The sequence below is a fragment of the Centruroides sculpturatus genome, unplaced genomic scaffold (genome assembly GCF_000671375.1).
Source record: "Centruroides sculpturatus isolate CEXI.00-Female unplaced genomic scaffold, Cexi_2.0 scaffold212, whole genome shotgun sequence".
NCBI classification, from domain to species: Eukaryota; Metazoa; Arthropoda; class Arachnida; order Scorpiones; family Buthidae; genus Centruroides; species Centruroides sculpturatus.
The window spans coordinates 80084-99774 of record NW_019384356.1 but is presented as its reverse complement, the minus strand read 5'-3'; the positions used below and the strand labels follow the sequence as shown (position 1 = coordinate 99774).

General features: G+C 27.6%; 1 protein-coding gene across 1 annotated transcript; it reads right to left on the bottom strand.

Annotated features, from left to right (window-relative positions):
- Positions 1-100: 100 nt before the first annotated feature.
- LOC111639553 (ubiquitin-like protein 3) lies at positions 101-18834 on the bottom strand. The gene is made up of 5 exons (XM_023385444.1): positions 18823-18834; positions 18159-18267; positions 14097-14183; positions 9837-9914; positions 101-1867 (listed from the first exon to the last, which is right to left on the bottom strand). The coding sequence occupies exons 1-5, from the start codon at positions 18832-18834 to the stop codon at positions 1803-1805; spliced, it is 351 nt and encodes a 116-aa protein (XP_023241212.1). The 3' UTR covers positions 101-1802.
- Positions 18835-19691: the final 857 nt, after the last annotated feature.

Here is a 19691-nt window from a genome sequence, read left to right as displayed (position 1 = left end):
CTCGACATCTAAACATGTTAGGGAAAGTCGAGAAGTTCAACAAATGGGCACCACATGAACTCAGTGAGNATAAATACTTTTTTTTTTCTTTTTTTTTCTCTTTTTTTTTTGGCATGCTTTTAGAATTCTAAATGAATACCAATTTGTATGACCCACACTATGATAAATCATAATATACAATAAGTATATAATCAACAACAATTAAAAAAATATTCACTAGAGATTTTTTTCTTTTAAGATGGACACTATAACATTTTAATTTTTTTTTTTCAATTCTGAGAAGAAGAAAATTAATACAAATACCATAAAATTTACAATTTATTAAAATTTCGTAACAGTGACTAAATCACACATTTCCCTCGTGTTGGAAAAACTGAACAGTTCGAGCCGTTAGCATATAAAAATGCAATAAACGCTTTAACGGTTTTATGGAATGCACTTTCGGTTCTCTTCGCTTCTAAAATTAATATCGAGTTCGGATTTCATCAAAATATAAATATTTAGTGGCAAAAATAAAACTGTTCGAGGGAAATGTGTGCTCGATAAACATTCAGCTTTCTGAAAGCATTTTTTGAATCACGATACCACTGCGTAAATCAAAACTACAACCTATGATAATATAGTCTATGAGATGTCAGCCAGCAGTGCCCAAAACTGACTCATTTCATGACCAATTCTTATTATTGCAAAGACAAATGCACACTTCTAAATTTTTTTTTCCTCTATTTACATAAAATGGAATCTATATTGGCTCGTGTATGTTCATATTGGTGTCATAGGCCAATATTGGGACAGCAATAATTTCTATGCACGCATGTATGAACACATTTCATTTCTATCTTTACTCATTGGTATTTTCTGAAATATCCTAGACTGAAGCACATTCCTATATTTGGGAGTTCCTTTCAAAAATTTACAAAATACAGTTCAATTTTCTTTTTTTTAAATTGTCGATTAGCACACTGCCATTTTGTTCTCTTTTTATCTCTTATTTTGTTTGGAGGGAAAAAATTGATAATTTATATATAATACAAGCAAAAGTTGACCAAAGAAAAAAAAGAGACTGACTGGAATGCTTGTGTTACATAATTAATTACATAGTCACATCCCGACTTTGATACTTTGTGATGACAACCAGTCTGTGCAAAACTCACGAGAAGCAAATGGTGGTTGGTGCTAGGAAAAAATATCCAGAGTAGTGTTGGCCAGAATGGACATTTTTTTTTGTCAAAATGTTTATGACAGCTATGGACAAGAGACTAAATGGCAGCAGGCACCATTAGTGCCAGGAGCAGCTAGAGCCTGGAAAACAGTTCTCCCACTTCCTATTGAGTTCTTTGAAATCTAGACTTAATTTTTATTCATTCTATTTTAGAAACAGTAGCTGTAGATTTAAATCCCCAGTTCTGACAAAATATGCTCAAATTTATAATATACATTTTTCTATTGGCAGATAACAATAAATGCTTGCAATATTTTTTTTTTTTTAATAAGCTAGAAGGATATTTTTCTGTTTGTACTGGTCTACTAAAGATAGTCTACTATGATATGTAGCAATCTGAAAGTCCATATGAGAGAGAGAACTCATATACATCAATGGCTACAGACTATAACAGAAAACACTCATTTATGAGAATATCTGAAGCAGTCTTTACTGAATTCACAGCACTTCGTTGGCACAAAGTAACTGTTAAACATACTTTAATCTATATAGGGCATACTTCCTTCCAGCTGCACCTGGGATATATGGAATGGAGGAGTCGTTAACTTCTCAAAACCTGTTGCCACGATACTTTGGCAGCTTATAATATTGAGCAACTAGCATTGCAGCATCCACTGGCTCTTTCCTTGCTCTTCTGTCGTTGGTCTGAAAAAAAAAAGAAAAGAAAACGTGCACATAAATTGCATCTTTTCACATCAAATTGAATAACTGCCTAACAAGTTGAAATTTAGATAAATGAATGGATGTATACAATGTTTCATTATCTAGCCTGTTTTAAATAGTTAGCACCTTTATAAACAGAGTCATGATCAAATGTTTTCATATCAATCTCTCTAAAAAGCTTTCATTAACTTAAATTAATTAATTAAATAATATTTTATCTTTGATTAGACATTAAAATGCAAAAAGTACTGTTGATTATATTTAGAAATATTTTTGCTTAATTTTAATTTTTCATACAACGTTGTTTTCAATTGACAATTCTTATCTTCTATACTATTTTAAATAATTTGGATATAATAAATCTGGCATAAATAATAAAGATTATATTTCTTTTTATAACAATTAAAATATAAAATCTTTTTCTCTTCAACTCGAAAGTTAAATTTGTCTATGCTCTGGTTTAGTAAACACATCTTAAACAATCTTTGTAGATCAAGAATGAAACTTTATTATACTTAAATTAATATATATTAAATAATTTAGAATTTTTTGGAAGAAAATTATACACAGAATAAACGTCTTCTAAGTATTAACACTGTATTGAGTAATAAACATCCATGAACAAAACTTTTTTTTTTATCAGTGTCGTATTCGACACAAAACCAGGGGACACCAGTTAGTTCAGCACCTAAAGAAGGCCTTGGTGGAGGCTGAAAACGTTAGTGGGTTTTGTGTCGAATACAACACTGATAAAAAAAGTTTTGTTTATAGAAAATTATAATTATTAAATTTAATAAGAGATCACACCTCACACCTCCCTCTAGTACCAAATTACAAAACTTTAATTTCAAAAAAATATAAACCAACTAATGTTTCCAACCAATACTGATCTTTATAAGATCATTTACTTTCTGTAAAGTCAGTTTAGATTTTTTCAAAATTAAAGTTTTATTCTGGATCTACAAAGGTTGTTTTACTGTACTATTATACAGTGAGTAGCAGTTGTTAAGTAGCTCTGGCTTATAATGTGTCATAGAAATGTAGCAAAATTATTTTGATATTTGATACTCAATTATTATTAAAATCATAAAATGTGACAATTTTGCCTAAACGACAATGCATGCATTTCAGGTAATCTTCAGTACACACACATTCAATGAATCAGTTTAAAAGAGAAAGTAGCATGTAGTAGTGTTTTTTCTTTTTGGAATGCAAGTGATTTTAGATTTGAATTATCCAAATTTCTAATTTTATGTTCTAAATACTAATTAAAATATGTATTTTAATTAGTATTTAGAAAAAGAAAAAATGCTTTCAACTTTCAAATAACTATTGATGGAACACATTTTGACATAATATGGATAACTCGTGATCAAAATAATTTGGCCAAAAGATAAGCGGTTAGGCAGCCATTCTTGCATTAATCTAAAAGTTTCTGAAGTAAAGAAACTGCATCTTCTACATACCATGTAAATGCATTACTAGTTACGTTAACTATACCTTTATCCAATCTTCATCCAGATATTAAACTAAGATCATATAAATATGCAGATTAATCACTATACCAAATGGGACGTCTCCCACCCCATGATGGCATTTGGCCAACTACAAGCTTTACCTCAACATAGTAATTATTTATGATTAACGAAAACTAAATAAGAATCCAGCTCTTTAATTTATGAAAAAATTTCATATATAGGTATTTCAACTATTGATACTATAAAACAACATAGTACATATCTAGTTATTCAATCTGACAGAGGATCAATCATTTTATTATCTAAAAAAACAAAGCAGCCTTGATCTTTTATTATTAATAGAAGAGACAAATTAAACTACACTACATGCATTTTGAACTGTAACAGTTCCTCTTCAGTAGTAACGCGTGTAAGTTTATATTGTGCATGTTTCTCGACTCAACTTTACAAATCACGAGAGAACAGAGATACCTCAGTATCTCAGTTCCCTCGTGATTTGTAACTTCAAAACAAATAAGTTTATATTGTGCCTTTTTTCATGTGTTACTACTGAAGAGGAACTGTAAATTAAAACAGTTTGAAATGCATGTAGTGTAGTTTAATTATATCTTCTATGAATAATACAGGACCATTGAAAGGATTAAAATGACTGTTTCGTGTTTAAACTTAACCTTCTTTTAGGGTTTTGGTTTTTTTTATACATTTTACTAGAAAACATAGCAACATTTAAAAATATTTCTAAAACATTTTCAGAATCTTGCAGTAAATGCTTACCAAGCAATACTCAAGAAATTATTTTATTATTAATTTAATAATAATAATTGTAAAGAAACATCTTTTATATCAGCAATATTTCATTACTTAATGTTATAATAATGTATTATTGCTAAAAATTTTACCTACTGTATTTAAATTGAAAAAAATAAATATTTATATATTCAATTTCCTTTTATCCTTAAAACTTACTCAACTATGTGTATGAGTGACTCCTCCACTTAAAAAAATTCCCAAATATTTTTATCCTAACATTTACATTATCCCCGTCAAAAGGAAAAATGACACGACTCGTTTATAATACATGTCAATGTATTTGAAATAATATACTAATGCAATAAAAAGGTTAAAATTGTAAAAAAAACCAATATAGAATAATAAAAATTCTAAAGTAAGAATTTTTCTTATTTTTATATGTATTCACATATTAATACATGAACCCACAAATGTTTTATATAAACAACAATATTCCTAGTAAAATTTTACTCCAGAATAATAACTATCAATGATCGATCCACTGATTTTGAGTTAAGTTGTCAATGGTAACATATTCCCCCTTTTCAATTGATGTTCATTGGTTTATCATGAAAATGTTAATGCAACCATATTGATTGCATAAACAATACTATATATTTACATGTGTTTTTGTTTCTATAAGTTATATTCATTTTACGGATGAAATAATATATAGCAAAGATGCTAACAGAATGAATAAATTTTCTTTTATATTATCACTTGGATAATTGTAAATGTTTATTACTTGATTCTGATATAAAACAAGACACAACACACAAATATCAATTTTTTTTCTTAACTGCTGGGTCCAAAAACCTAAGAACTTAATATAGCTATATTATTTGTATATTTAACTTTCCTCTACACAAAGGGAAATGTGCAGATGTAGTGTATTATGTCAATATGTCACATGCAGATGTTACGTGTCACACACACACACTAATTTATAGGTGTATGGCCGTGATGAAATGCAATTCTTGACCTTCCTCCTTTTATAAGAATAAAAATAAAGTTTAAAATGGAAAATTGATTTATTTTTAAGAATGAATGTTAAATAAAATTATTTTTAATTTAAATTTACAGAATAGAGTACTACAAGTAATTAATCCATTAAAACAACTACGAACGACCCGACTTTAAGCTTAACGATGACGACCGATTATTAATCATTTAAAATATTTTCTAATTGTGTGTTTGAAAGGACAAATTGTTTAACAATTCTGCATCATGTTAATGGGGAATTCATCAGGATATCTGTTTTATTTGTAATATCATCACTTTAAACAAAAAAAATATCCTAATTTCTTTTATTGTTGATACTTTGCTAAAATTATTCAGATCCTATTAAAAGCATCTGTTTTCAATATGATCTGAAAATGATTTGCATGATGAAGAGAAAATACTTAAATGTGTTGGTTTTTTTTTTATTTCTTTGAATAATTTTAGTAAAGTATTGTCAATAAAGTTGAACAAGCCACTGTAATTAATTTAATGAAGTAACCAATGCATTTTTATGCTAATATTTTTGGCCTGGTTAATGGAGCATCTCAAGTATGAACAGATGTAAAAGGAATTTTCATCTTACATCTGTTCATGCTTGAAGATGGCCATTACTTGAACTGACAACATAAGCATTTCCCCAGCCTTAATTCCCTGTTAAAGATATATACTGTTTGCTTCATTTATTGTCATAAAATTGTGAACAATATTCAATGATTTTAGCGAGGGAAAAAAACCACTTTATTTAATCTACATAAAAATAACAGAATTTGCTTTGAAATATTTATTTAAAATGGAAATATTCTAAACTTTATAGTCCACCTTTGACTATACATAACAGATCACTTCTAAGTTCTAATTTATTATGCATGACGTAAGTAAGAACTCTAGAGTTTCGAATACCATAAGTGTAACCAGACATTAAATCCCTCAAAAGAAAATTATCAAGTAATTACTGAAAATATTTTCAAATTTCAAAGAATATTGTAGAAAAGTATGTTTCTTTGATAAATCTAAAATTCACTTTAGGGTTTTAAAGTTGAAGATACTTTGCTATAATTAAAAACCATTACAAAATATGAAATTGCTGTTATCAAACTGAGCGGGGAAACTATCATTGCACTTATATTTATCTAGTTGACTGAACATTAATTAAATAGCCAACAACTGTTACATATCTTTTTTTATTTGAGGTTATAATTTCTCAAATTAAATTTTCTGTAATTAGCTATGAATTTTTTCATACGAGTCAGCTAAAGAAGTCGTTTCATTTCCTATTTTATTGCTCAAATTAAACTTCCTCTGAAACCTCTAGCCTTTTTTCTTTTTACCTTTTTTTTGTTCAAAATTTTATGGCAATCATTAAAGCCAGTTAACTTTTTTTTACACTTTAAAAACTGTACTATACAAACATACTAAAAACGTCTGCAGCTATGTAAACAAAGTTGTTATTATCCTTTTCGATAACTTGCAACAACCTTATTTTTTGCACTAAGAACTCGAGATAATTACCGCTTTACCAATTGTAAAAGTAATATATAATTTATATATATACAAATATTCATAAATTACATAAGATAAGACCAAATTAATTCAAACATCTTCACTAATTTACCTGTATTCATATCACATAATTCACATCTACTCTGTTGTTTGACCATTATTATTAATGGATGAGGTTTGTTGATATTATCGTATAATCTCCATTCTATGTCACATATTCAATTTATCACACTTAAATTAAATTCAAATGCATTCTATACTTATGGATAGATGTAACTACTGAAATATGATATTAGCTACATAATGACAAACATATATCAACTGTACAAATATGATATCTATATAACCAAGTTGACTAAAGTATTCCTCACCCTAATTCATATAAGGTGTTATTTATTCATAAATCAAAATGTTTAAAATAACTTAGAACAAAATAAAAGAACAATATTGTTTGATTTTTTATATCACACATTTAATTTGGGTGTCTTACCAAATTAATGAAAAAATCATTTAAAACTATCCAATTCCTGTTGCAGTTAAGTATTTAGTAACACACCTATCCCTCTTTTTGAGCAGTGGATACTTTGAAAGAACACCATGTAAAAAAAGTACAGTACTGTACAAGCATCCCGAAGAAAAGTGCTTGATATCATCCATAACTTCAATGGAACAAAAAAAAAAAAAAAAATAAGCAATTTACAAATGAAACACAAGTGTTTTTATTTTATCATCATTTACCATTAACATTATTTGTACACAAGTATAATAAACACAAGGTAGTACAGAAAACACAAAATCAACAGACGGTATTCTGTGATATAAATATAGTACTGTACTGTACTGTGTTTAAAAATGATAACAGAACTCAGGTTTAAAACTAAATGTTTCTAATTCATCAATTGCTTAATTTTTAAACTGTATAAAAATAGACCATGTAAAAAGAGGAATAGGTATACTTTACATTACTTATCATCCATAAATGAGAATTTATTCCCTTACAATATATATAAACCTACAACTAAAAACGAAAAATATATAGTTATTACATCTTAGAAGGTCACAAGACAATACTAAGAAGGATCGTTGATTATCACTATCCTAGATTGTTATTTTCAAAGACATTTTTACAAAGTAATATTACACTAGAAAGTTCAACATTATTTATTAATATAAAATCTAATATATAAATTTCTTTTTCATAAATGATAAAGCTAAGTCATGAAATGATTAATATACTTACATTTTAGCTATAAAATATATATGAAATTTAATTTATATGAAAATTTGGGAGGCATTTTATTTAGTCCAAAAATTAAATTAATTGAAAATGCTTTTTCTGAAGTTTAGCACTATTTTTTTTTTCAACAAATACATTGTAAAAAAAATCTCCTGTCAGGTTAACTTGTTATTTTCATCTGACTTGTAATTTGGTTGAAAGATTAATATAATCTAGCAATAGTTATTTGGTTTATTAAACTATTTGGGTTGTTGTGCTATAATGCATATTTTGTATTGGGACTGTTAAAAGAAATCACAACACAATCCAGCATTATCAACATACCACATGTTGTTGCAGAAACAACATACACACATGACAATCTATCATGTTAACCACATTGAATTAGCTTTTCTCTTCTTCCTCAAAGTCAGCTCAGACATTCATTAATTTTGGTCTGACTTCAAATCAGCAAACATGGCTGCACTTTATCAGTTTGTTACCAAAAAAGGCCTACTTGAGGATCTATGCTCATAAGTTTACACTGCTGACAACATTATGTACCTGATTTACCTCAAAATTTATTGTCTGGAAGTAAGCAGAAAGGTTTTATAAGCTGTGGTTGCAAGAGGTACTGCATCGATCAAAGTATAAATATCTTTTGAAAGATATTGACTAATTTCAAATGCTATTCTAACAGTTTCTGCAAAAATAATTGAGCTTGGCTGTTATTCCTAATTATTATACATATTCAATCATATCCTACTACACAGAAAACAACTAAGATATGTTGTGGTGTGTTGATAAAAAAAATGACCACAATGTGTTCTAGCATTAACAGTTATAACATAAATTTTGCATCAAGGCATTTTTAAAATGTCAAAATACACTGTGGCTCTTTATAAACAGTGAGGATGCAAAATTTACTGTTGCAAAACTGTTTCCATTAACTCACAATGTATTCTGGTTGTCGTTTCCATTCACAGAGTCTAACATAACATAATATGTACATATTATCTGCATTCAAACTGTGTCTTCCACATACTGAGCAGATGTAGTACCAATTACACTACCCAGACTATAATCAATTAAGAACATAACCACACAGGCTAATAACTGCATTCAGTGAAGATATATTATATCTATGGCTGTCCATAATCTCTATTCTGGCATGGTATATGTACTTGATTTATTAAATTATGAAATAACTATTGCTGCATTACATTCAATATGAGTTTCATAAGATGACAACATGTATTTTAGCTAAATTACTTTTATCTTGAGCCACTGTGCATTCCCATAGTAACTCACTTAGTTGTAAGAAATGTGTGTGTACGAAGCAACCACAGTCAAAAATTACAACAATTTAATTAGTTTATAGCATGAATATATTCATAATTAACTTAGATAGTACAGATGATTAATTTATTAAAAGATGCTAGCATTGCCATTTTTAGTTATTGAATACAAATTTATTAATAGCAGTAACACAGGCCTTAATATACAGCTGTCTGTTTGATTTATAAACTATTTAAATATTCTGATATATAGATAAAATTTGTTATATTTTGACTGTAAATAGTGTTTGTTTTTCTTCATATTTTTCACAGTAATTAGCAAATGAAAAAAATTAAATTAGTTGTCTTTTATAGTGGAACATAGTCAAACAAATATATCACTTTGTACTGGAAACTGTTACATTTTCAGACTTATTAATCTATACTTTCTGTCAAAAATAAATTGGCAAGTATAATTAAACTGATGTCATGTTATACATAACAAACAGAAGAGAATAAATTAGCACCCACACACATTTGCAAAAATAATTAAGATTTAAACTAAGAATTAGTTTGTCAAAATGTTCTATAAATTTAATTAATGGACTAAATGTAGTTTATAGGTTATTAAAAAAAATCAGAAGAAATGTTTTCATACAAATTCTTATTATATAATTTAGTTAAAGTACCTTGTGAATTGGGTTCTGGCAAGTTTTCCCGTGGCACAAGATGCATGACTGTAGTCCTCCCTAATGGGAGCTGGAGGGCTAAAAATAAATTTAAAATACTCAAAAACTTATCCACATTTTAAGAATTCAAAAATGTTTTATTAAGACCGCATCGACAGAGAAAATATCAAAATTCAAAATATTAAGAGAGATTTTTATTTCTCCGAAGCTGAAAAACAAAGTAAAAACAAATCCTGTTCTTTGATTTCATTATTAAAGAAAAACAAGCTTTACAAAATCAATATTTTTCTGTTTATTTCTGATGGAATCAACTGTTTAAGAAAACAAGTTAATGTAAATATTTACAATTGTGTTTAAAAATTAACCATGTTATTTTTTGTAATATGACAAGTGAAATGCCGATGATATCAAGATTGATAAAAATCTCTCTTTTTTTTTTCTCTGCTTTCTCTATACATGTGCAATTACTTTTAAAGTAATAATATTGAGTTGGATGGCTTTTTATTAATTATCTGTTCAATCGTAAACTGGATATCAGACCCAATTTATAATAACTCGATTTAAAATTCATGCTGGTTAGAATCTTTTTTTAAAAGAAGTTTTACATTTAGTGAAAGAAAACTCTTTGTAAACTGCTACATTGGAGTCAGCATGTGATGACATATAAGAAAAAAGCACCATAATCATGCATACCATATATAGCATCGCATGCTGATTCCAATAAAACAGTTTGTATAAAAATAATAAAAATCAGTAAACAGCAGCTTTATTTCTTATAGAATTTTGTCTTACTTATTTTAGGAAATACCATTTTTAATCTCCTCTTTTGTTCCTAATTGTTCTAATATGCTAACATTTTAGTATCAAATGTCAAAGTTCATAAATTTCCTGTAATAAATTTGATTTATTGCATCTAATTGATAACACACTGAAAGTATTTAATATATTGCCTTCTTAGTAAATACAGATTACCTTTTTTTTTTTCCTTAGGTAAAACAAACTATTTCTGCATTTCTGTTCAGAAATTTCATCAGTTTATGTATTTGCAATGCAAAATTATTATTTAAATTACCATTAAATATAATTACCGTTTTTGAAGCATAATCATTTGATTGTTAATTTATCAAAATCCTGATTGTTTCATTCTGACCGTGACATTCTATTGGCAATTATAATTAAGAAATAATTAATTATATTAATGGGAGTCAACTGCATCTAGAAAGAGGATTTGTAGAATTATCTGGATGTATCTGACTCACATTAATAAAGAAATAGAATCAGGGAAAATTTAATTATGTTCAATTGAAATGTCAAATTAATAAGAGCCATTACATTAATAATCTTAATTTTATTTGATATTTATTATAACTGTTGAGCAAATAATAATACAGTATAATGAGCTAATTCAGAAGAATATATAGTTACAAACTATACTAATAGATCAGAAAAAATTTAAATTTTTTCTATGTTCTTGAATTTCTTAAAACGGAATGCTTTGATAGAATTGAGTCAGTTGTCAATATTAATATTCAAAAGACTGTAAATTTAAATGCATTATGAATATGAGATATCATAACAAGAGCATTTCTATTTATTTACAAATTTGACGTACAAACGTTCAGGGAATATTCTTTATCACCACTTTAATTAAATGTAAGATTTGCTGGAGAAAAACGTAAATATCAGCAGATGAAATTATTATTAGCTGCAGGAACTTAATTAAAAACTATGGAGGATAAAAAAGTATTATTATTTTCACTGGAAATGTTAAGCTTACTCTTCCATGCCAGACAGGATTAGACTGGAAGGAAGATTGTGTGTGTAATGAGTGTAACATTTATAAATTTGATTTAAGTTCCTTGATTTAAATTATTTAAAAATTTCTTATCGTATGTGATATTTTAAAAAGATTTCATTTTAAATTATGAATAATTGATATTCTAATGACTTTTTTTGTACTGTTTCTTCTAAGACTGGATAAACCTGAGTTGTTTTATAAACACTCACAGAAGCTGGAAATTGGAAATAACTAATAATTTACCTAGCACTTCAGTACTTCTTCTGGCAATTGTTTTCTTTAAAAAAAGTTTTTGACCTCTGTCAGCCCTCTTCAGGTATACAAGCAGAAAAAAGAATTTGAAAGAGTTTCCAAAAATTTCATAGGATATTAACATAGCTAACAATGTCAGAATGTTTTATGATGAAGAGACCAAAAACATTTGTTTGTCAATTTAAATTTCTGAATGTATAGAACATTCCAACACGTTAGCTATGTTAAATTCTGTCAAATTTTTGTAAACTTTCAAATTCTTTTTCTGCTCATATGATTGAAGAGGGCCAATGAAGAGGCTAAAAACATTTGTTTTTTTAAGAAAATGATCACTGAAAGAAGTATTGAAGTGCTAAGTAAATTACAAGTTGTTTTAAGTAATATACTTAATTATATTTTTGCTGATATTGCAGAATTCTTTTCCTTTCCTTAAAGATTGTTCTAGAACATTGAAATTTATAATTAAACAATTTCTTGTATTGTATTCAGAATTTAATTTGAGTTCTTCCTATAACAAACTTTTCAATATATTGAACAACTTACAATATATGGCAAATGCAGTATACAAATGTGTGGAGTTTATTATGTCATATAATGAACAATCTCAAAGTTGTAAAATTCCATTTATTTCAAACTCTTGCCATTTGTGGTGCAGCAGACTGTATAAAAAATATTTGTATGAGGAGAAATTGAAGACACTAGCTCCAACTGTGAGCATTACTCTCCCACAGTTAAGAATAGTTTCAGACTCAGGACAAGTTTCCAGATCCTGTGATTTCTTGCCAATTGGGTTACTTTTGAAAAAAATTTGCAACTGTTTCTATGTCAATGTCTTAAATTTTTTGCTTATTAAAAACATTTATTTTCTTTCTACAGATTTTTGATATCAAAAACTAACATGTATAATGCCTGAAGCTTCTACTTTTAATTATTTTTACTTGGCAACTTTATGATAGACATTTGCAGGAGCCTTAGCTGATTTCTGACAACACTACAAGTACAAAAGCCTGGGTGCCATTATAAACAATTTAAAATAGAAGTTTGAATAAATTAAAAAACAGACGTCATACAAGCGTAGTTTTTATCATGCTTGATTAGAAAATTTTATTTCTAAATGTACTTTATACTTGCAAGGTAGGAACTAAACATTTGTTGCTATACTTCTTATACTGGTCCCACCAAATTCATTAAATAGAAAATTTCCTACACAGTTTATTTTCTTCTCTCAACATGAGTAAAATTTCTGTCACCACTTATATGTGTAAATGTAAAAAATATATCTGATTTCTGACTATAGACAAAAGTTAAATACCTTTTATCTCATGATCAGTTCTGCTAGAACAGGAGATAAAGGGGAACCCATGGGGACCCAATTTTTGTAAATAAATTTTCCCACTCATGTATGCACTGTGTTTTGTTTCAAATTTTTGCATAATTGAACTATGATCACACACATGACGACTTTTAATTTTGATTTAAATGATATTTATTCCATTTACATTACAATATTATGTTCTATATTTTAAATCTTGTTTGCCTGATGGTGATGAATACAAGTTTGTTGAAAGTGCTAGCAGAAATAAAAAACTTCACACACTGTGTTGTTTTTACTTTCTTTTATTTGATATTTGGCGCGATATTTCAAGCTGTATTAAATACCTTTTGATGTGTTTGAAGAAATCTAATATATCTAATGCACGTCTAAACGCCTAAATGCATCCTTAAAACAACCTGATCACAAAATATGACAAGTGTAAAATTATTAAATTCTTCAGGAAAAATTAATTTTTAATTAAAGAATAGAGACAAGTATAGTCAAACCTCAACACAGTATTGTCATTGATTTACCTCTGAAGTTGACATTAAATTGGGTGTGCTATTAAATCTAGATCCTCAGGCAGTAAAATTTGTTTAAAGCAGTGAGGTTTATAAACAGGTTTGAAGTTTGAGTTTGTTATTACCAAAACGTGTGACTTTCAGCATCCTACATTTAAGAATTCAAGGACATTAAAGGATTCTCTACTTAATATTTATTCATAAGTATAAATGGCAGTCTAAAAGTGTGATACTACATAAAGTTTTACTATATTTATCATAAAAAAAAAAAATTTAATAGCATCAAGACCAGTAATTATATTTCACTCAAACTTTATTTAGTAAGATTAAATAAGAAAAAAAGAAAAATTGTAATGAATAATAATATTAAATACCTCCAAGAGTCACATTTCCATGAAGAAACCTTCCCTGATATATTAAGCGTAAAATTTCTGCTTTTGACACAGCTTCATCACCCCATTCTGTAATGTATTTAATATTTATGAATTACATACATTAAAAATATTGAAGATAATTTATTATGAATGTTAAATTACATGGGTTCTATTAATATTTTTTGTTATATCTTCCATATGTCAGTATAGCTATTTTAACACACAGTACTGTAAAACATTGATGAATCACATCAAACCGTAAATAATTTTATGTCGAAATAAAATTTCTGCACTGCAATTTGAATTTTCAAAAATACTACAACTAAGTATCATATTATATGATCCAATATGCCATAATTCTACTAAGTCATAAACCTTTAACTTCCAGTAACAAACCAATCACATCAGGGCCCTATAAGCCTTGGAAATATACAAGGCCGACCCTGACTGGCAATTGTATTAACTTTAAATAAACACAGAAAAAGCATCTCGTATGCTTGGCAATGCTTTTATGAAAACCCAGGAATTACCAACATAAATTAATAATAATTATTATTTATTATTTTGTATTATTTTATTTCTTATATTTATATCTTGTTTAATTTTATATTTACTACAGATTAATTTGTTGTTGTTTAATAATGTTTTGATTTTGTTCTAATTATTTAAAAATATATTCAAAACATTTTAGTTCTGAACATTCCAATTTTGGAATATCGGCGATGACCCCAAGGCAGACCTTGGTTAAGGTCGAAAACACTCGTCAGAAATTTTTTATGTTAAAAATTTGTTACTGGAAGTTAAAGATTTAGTTAAATGTGTTTTTAATTCATTCCAGTACTGAGAAGAAGGTAATTTTATCTACTAACTCACTACTAAACAGGAAAAACTTACAAATACAGTAATTATATTCCTATTCTTTACTTCACAACTGAGTGCATAGGTAGACACTGAGCATCTTTAACAAAACACTTTATTCAGGAATATCTTACACACTGATACATGTTTCGGGCATATGCCCCTCTTCTGTTGGCTTTTTCTTTAAGACATTTAGTAAAGAGGTGTTAATTAATACACATCCTTTTTTTTAAATACACATATTTACAGTTAAAATTTCCCAACAGTGCACTGATCAGGTGACGAAAGAGGAGCATATGCCAAAAATGCGCATCAGTGTGTAAGATATTCCTGAATAATGAGTGATGTTAAAGATGCCCAGTGTTTATCTATGCACTCAGTTGTGAAGTAAAGAATAATTAAGACAGTTTCTGAATAAGTCAAATTATATTCCTCTTTTTAAGGAAAAGTATTCTTAATTTATAAAAATTAGAATCTTATAACCAATTTTGCATTTAAGTGCGTATACACACACACACACACATATATATATCCAACAATTAAATCCAACACTAATAAAGCATGTCTTGCAAAAGCTTATTCACCATGTTAATTACTAATGCATAACTTGTTAGAAAAGTTTTGCATTATTATTATTATTAATTCAGATTTAATTGTTAGATAAAAAATATGTAAATTCAAATAATAATTTATATTTTATTTATAATTAAAAAATTTTTTCATTCCCCAGAAGTTTTGAACGAATAAAGAAATAACTTATTTGACTATGGATTCAATATTTTTACATGTAATGAATTTCAAAATATATTAATGCATTAATAGTGAAGAAAAATGGATACATGGGTAACTTCAATATTAATTCCAAAGCAACAGAAGTGCTTTCACTCTTAACAACTATATTAACATCGCACAATATAATTTTAAAACATAGATGGTTTAAAAGAATAGTAAATAGAGAGGATAAAACTCTAGGATAGAGGTTATCTGTAAGGAAAGATCAGTCAGGAGTGAAAGGAGAAAGTCTTTTGTCATTATGGAATTAGTTCATTTTGTGTGTTAAAATATTCCTTAAATTTTGAAAAAAAATAAGAATATTTTTCGAAATTAATTTATAAAAAAAATGTGATTGAAAATGTATGTTTAAACACCTTCTCATTGGTACAGTTTACACAATTTTTAAGGTTTGTTTAAAGTTTTCACTTAAATTTAACGTTCAAAACTTCTGAATAAAACAATATGCTATATTTACACATATAAGTACTTTCTGTAAGTTAACGTATTTTGTAAATCTTTGTGCTTTAATTAAAATCATTTACATCAAAAGTTGGTATTTCTTTTTATTTTAACATATATTGATGTTACGTGCCACTTTTATATTTTTACACCAGCTGTTCCGAGTACTTTGTGTTACAAGTAGTTTATGTCAACTTTTTCTTCTCATTCTTTAGATAAAATATATGTAAATCTATCTATTTTAATTAGATGGATAATGTCTTAAAATGTATTCTGTAAATTACTTATTGATTAAATTATGATTTCAATACACTCTTCATGTCAACAGTAAACAAGTTTTGCCGCACTTTTTCAATCTTCTAATTAAGCTATGTCATAATCAATTTTGAACAAAACTTCTCCATTTTCTATACGAACCATTCATTAGTATTTCAACAGAAATAACTGACACAAAACAAAGTTCAGTCCTGCTGAACAATATTGTTTCAAAATGACTATTTTTATATGAATAATTAATATCTTCTTGCCACAAAAGTATACATTGTCTTTCTGGAAAATATGGTTTAAAATTAGTTAAATTAAGGGTTTATCATCAGTGAAAGAGAGAAATATACTGCATGTATCATATCCATTTATAATTAAATGTTGATTTTATTAAAATATCAAGATATACAGATATATCTACTACTATTTATAATATACAGTAAAACTTCTCTAACTTGAAGCGCCAAGGGGCAGAAAAAAACTGAGTTACAGACGACTCAAGTTAGAAAACAATAGAGTAAAATAAACTGATTTTGAATAGATTTTACTTTCACATCTCTTGCATTAAATAAAAAATCTTTGATAGTTTTTTTTTTTTGTTTTAAACAGCCTGCATAATGCCTTTCAGAAAAATGTTCAATGTAACTAATGGAATTGAACAGTTTTGCAGGTACATCTTGTTGAGAAAGTAAGAGGACCTCTTGCTTTGGACTGGAACATTGTCTGAAAATTGGTGTTGTAGAGTAGATCCAACTGTTTGAAAATTTCATGGAAATCATTAGGATCACTTTGGATAGAATAAAGATTAAAATTTGAGTCGAGGAGGTCGAAAGTAACATAAATCAGTTTTGGAGACCATGAAAAACTTTGACTCTGAGAAAATTTGAATTAAGAAATTCAAGTTGGAGATGTTAAATCCCTATGCTATTCCATTGAAACCTACCGAGAACTTCAATTACTTTGAGTTGAACAAATATTCAAGTTACAAACATTTGAGTTAGAGAAATTTACTGTATACTATTATTTTGATTCTATTTTTTAAATGACCTAGCATTGAAAAAACTTCATTTTATTTATGAAGTTCCAGTAAAGCAGAATTTTTTCATTTCACAAGAGTAACTTTGAAATTTATGTTTGAATATGCACATTGGATTTAGTTTCAGTACTAAAACTTTTGATTTTAACATTATAAAATAGTAGTAGTATATTTTATTCTTTATATTAAGTACACCATATTGCAAGAAATAGAAATTACTTTCCCAGGTAGCCAAAACTTTCAGTTTGAAATCTTTCTTACAATAATAATTTTGACTACCTGGAAAAACAGCTCTTAATCCTTGTATTATTTTAATTTCTGAATAATTAATTTTCACCCACCAAGTTGTTTTTGAAATATGCATTAATAAAATTACAAAACTCTGGCACTGTAATGTTAATTTTCCTCAGGTTTGGAGTGTAATTTTGCCAAAATTTTAATTTTAATTTAGAAAAATTATACATTATTGGTGAAAAGGAAATATTTTAACAGATTTCAAATTTACTTGAATGGCAATTCAACATTAAAACATTCAAAATAAATTTTTGTGCGTCTTTGCTGGCGACAATTTTTAATAACTTAATTTTACAAAAACAAAAGTGCTTTTCGTGATTTGAGAGAAATATTATCTTCAATATTTCCTTCTACAACTATCAACAAAATGATTTTACCTGGAGGCCAATTGTCAAAAACATATTGGGCTATCTCAGCAGCAGCATCGCTCGGACTAAAAAGGAATTCCTTTGTTTTACCACTAACAAGTATTAAACGCAAGTTAATCTAGAAAAAAAGAAAAATACTCTATTTAGTAATTAAAAATATACATATAATAAGTTTAGAAATTGAATGTATGAAGCTAAAACTTAAAATTGGAATTCAACATCAAAATTTTACTTAACCAGTAAAGAAATAATGAAATTAATTCACAACCCTTTGATATTGTTTGGTTGATGGCAAAAATTATTATTGCTCATCTAAGCACGTGAATATAGATCTATTTTAGTTTTAAGAACATAATGATTGCATATTTCTGGAAGTACACAGCATATAAAACAATACAGATTTTTTTAAAGTTTAATGAAAATTACCCATTAGAAAAATTATTCAGTAATTGAAACATTTGGTCTTGATAATATTAACACAACAAATATTCTTATTTCCAAAAGTTTGGATCGGTTTGGAGTCGTCTTTGAAAGTTTGTATACCATTGTTGAAAAACACTTATTGGGATAAATTCAGTTGGGCTTAGTGCAACTGCTGCTGGATTTGTTACAAATGAAGATGCAAAATTAAAGAAGTTTTCAAGCATTTTTGTAGCAAATTCCATAAAATTACTAACAGCTGCATTATCATCTGTTACTGGTATTTGACTTTGTATATGAACTAGTGGTTCTACTGATATTCCAATTTGTGCAACGTGCGAGACTGGTTGTGGGGCAAATGGATTTGCTGTTGTAGAATCTGTAAAACAAAATTCATAATATATTATTATGAATTTTGTTAGCATCAAATAAATATTATTTAATATACAGTTTAAAATTATTTTTACTTTTAAAATATTGATTTTAAATTTATTTAATCTCTATCATGACAATACAGTATTTTAACTATATATGCCAGTGGTTCCCAAAGTGTGTGCTGCAGCTTCCTCACAGGGGTGCCACAAAATGTTATAAAATTTTTATAATGCTAGAATTTGACATAGGGCACCTTGGGAAAATCTGCATTTAGCAAGGGGGCCTAAAATTTAAAAAATTTGTGAACCACTGACATATGCTATATATGGTTATTAACACATCTAAGAAAATATAATGCTTGTATGTTTCTGATCATTTGCTCAANTTGGGCTATCTCAGCAGCAGCATCGCTCGGACTAAAAAGGAATTCCTTTGTTTTACCACTAACAAGTATTAAACGCAAGTTAATCTAGAAAAAAAGAAAAATACTCTATTTAGTAATTAAAAATATACATAAATATTTGCTATATACACACAAACCATCATTTATATCTAAACAAAAGACAACAGCAATGTCAATATAAATGAATTAAACTTCTCATACGTTAGGAATTACAGGAATGCAAGACAAAGCAAAATATTTTCATTCTTGTAAAGTGACCAGACTCTCAAATTAGGTGGGACAGACCCAATTAATATACTGTCCTGATTTTAAAACTGTCCCACTTTTGGACTGTTTTGTAATTA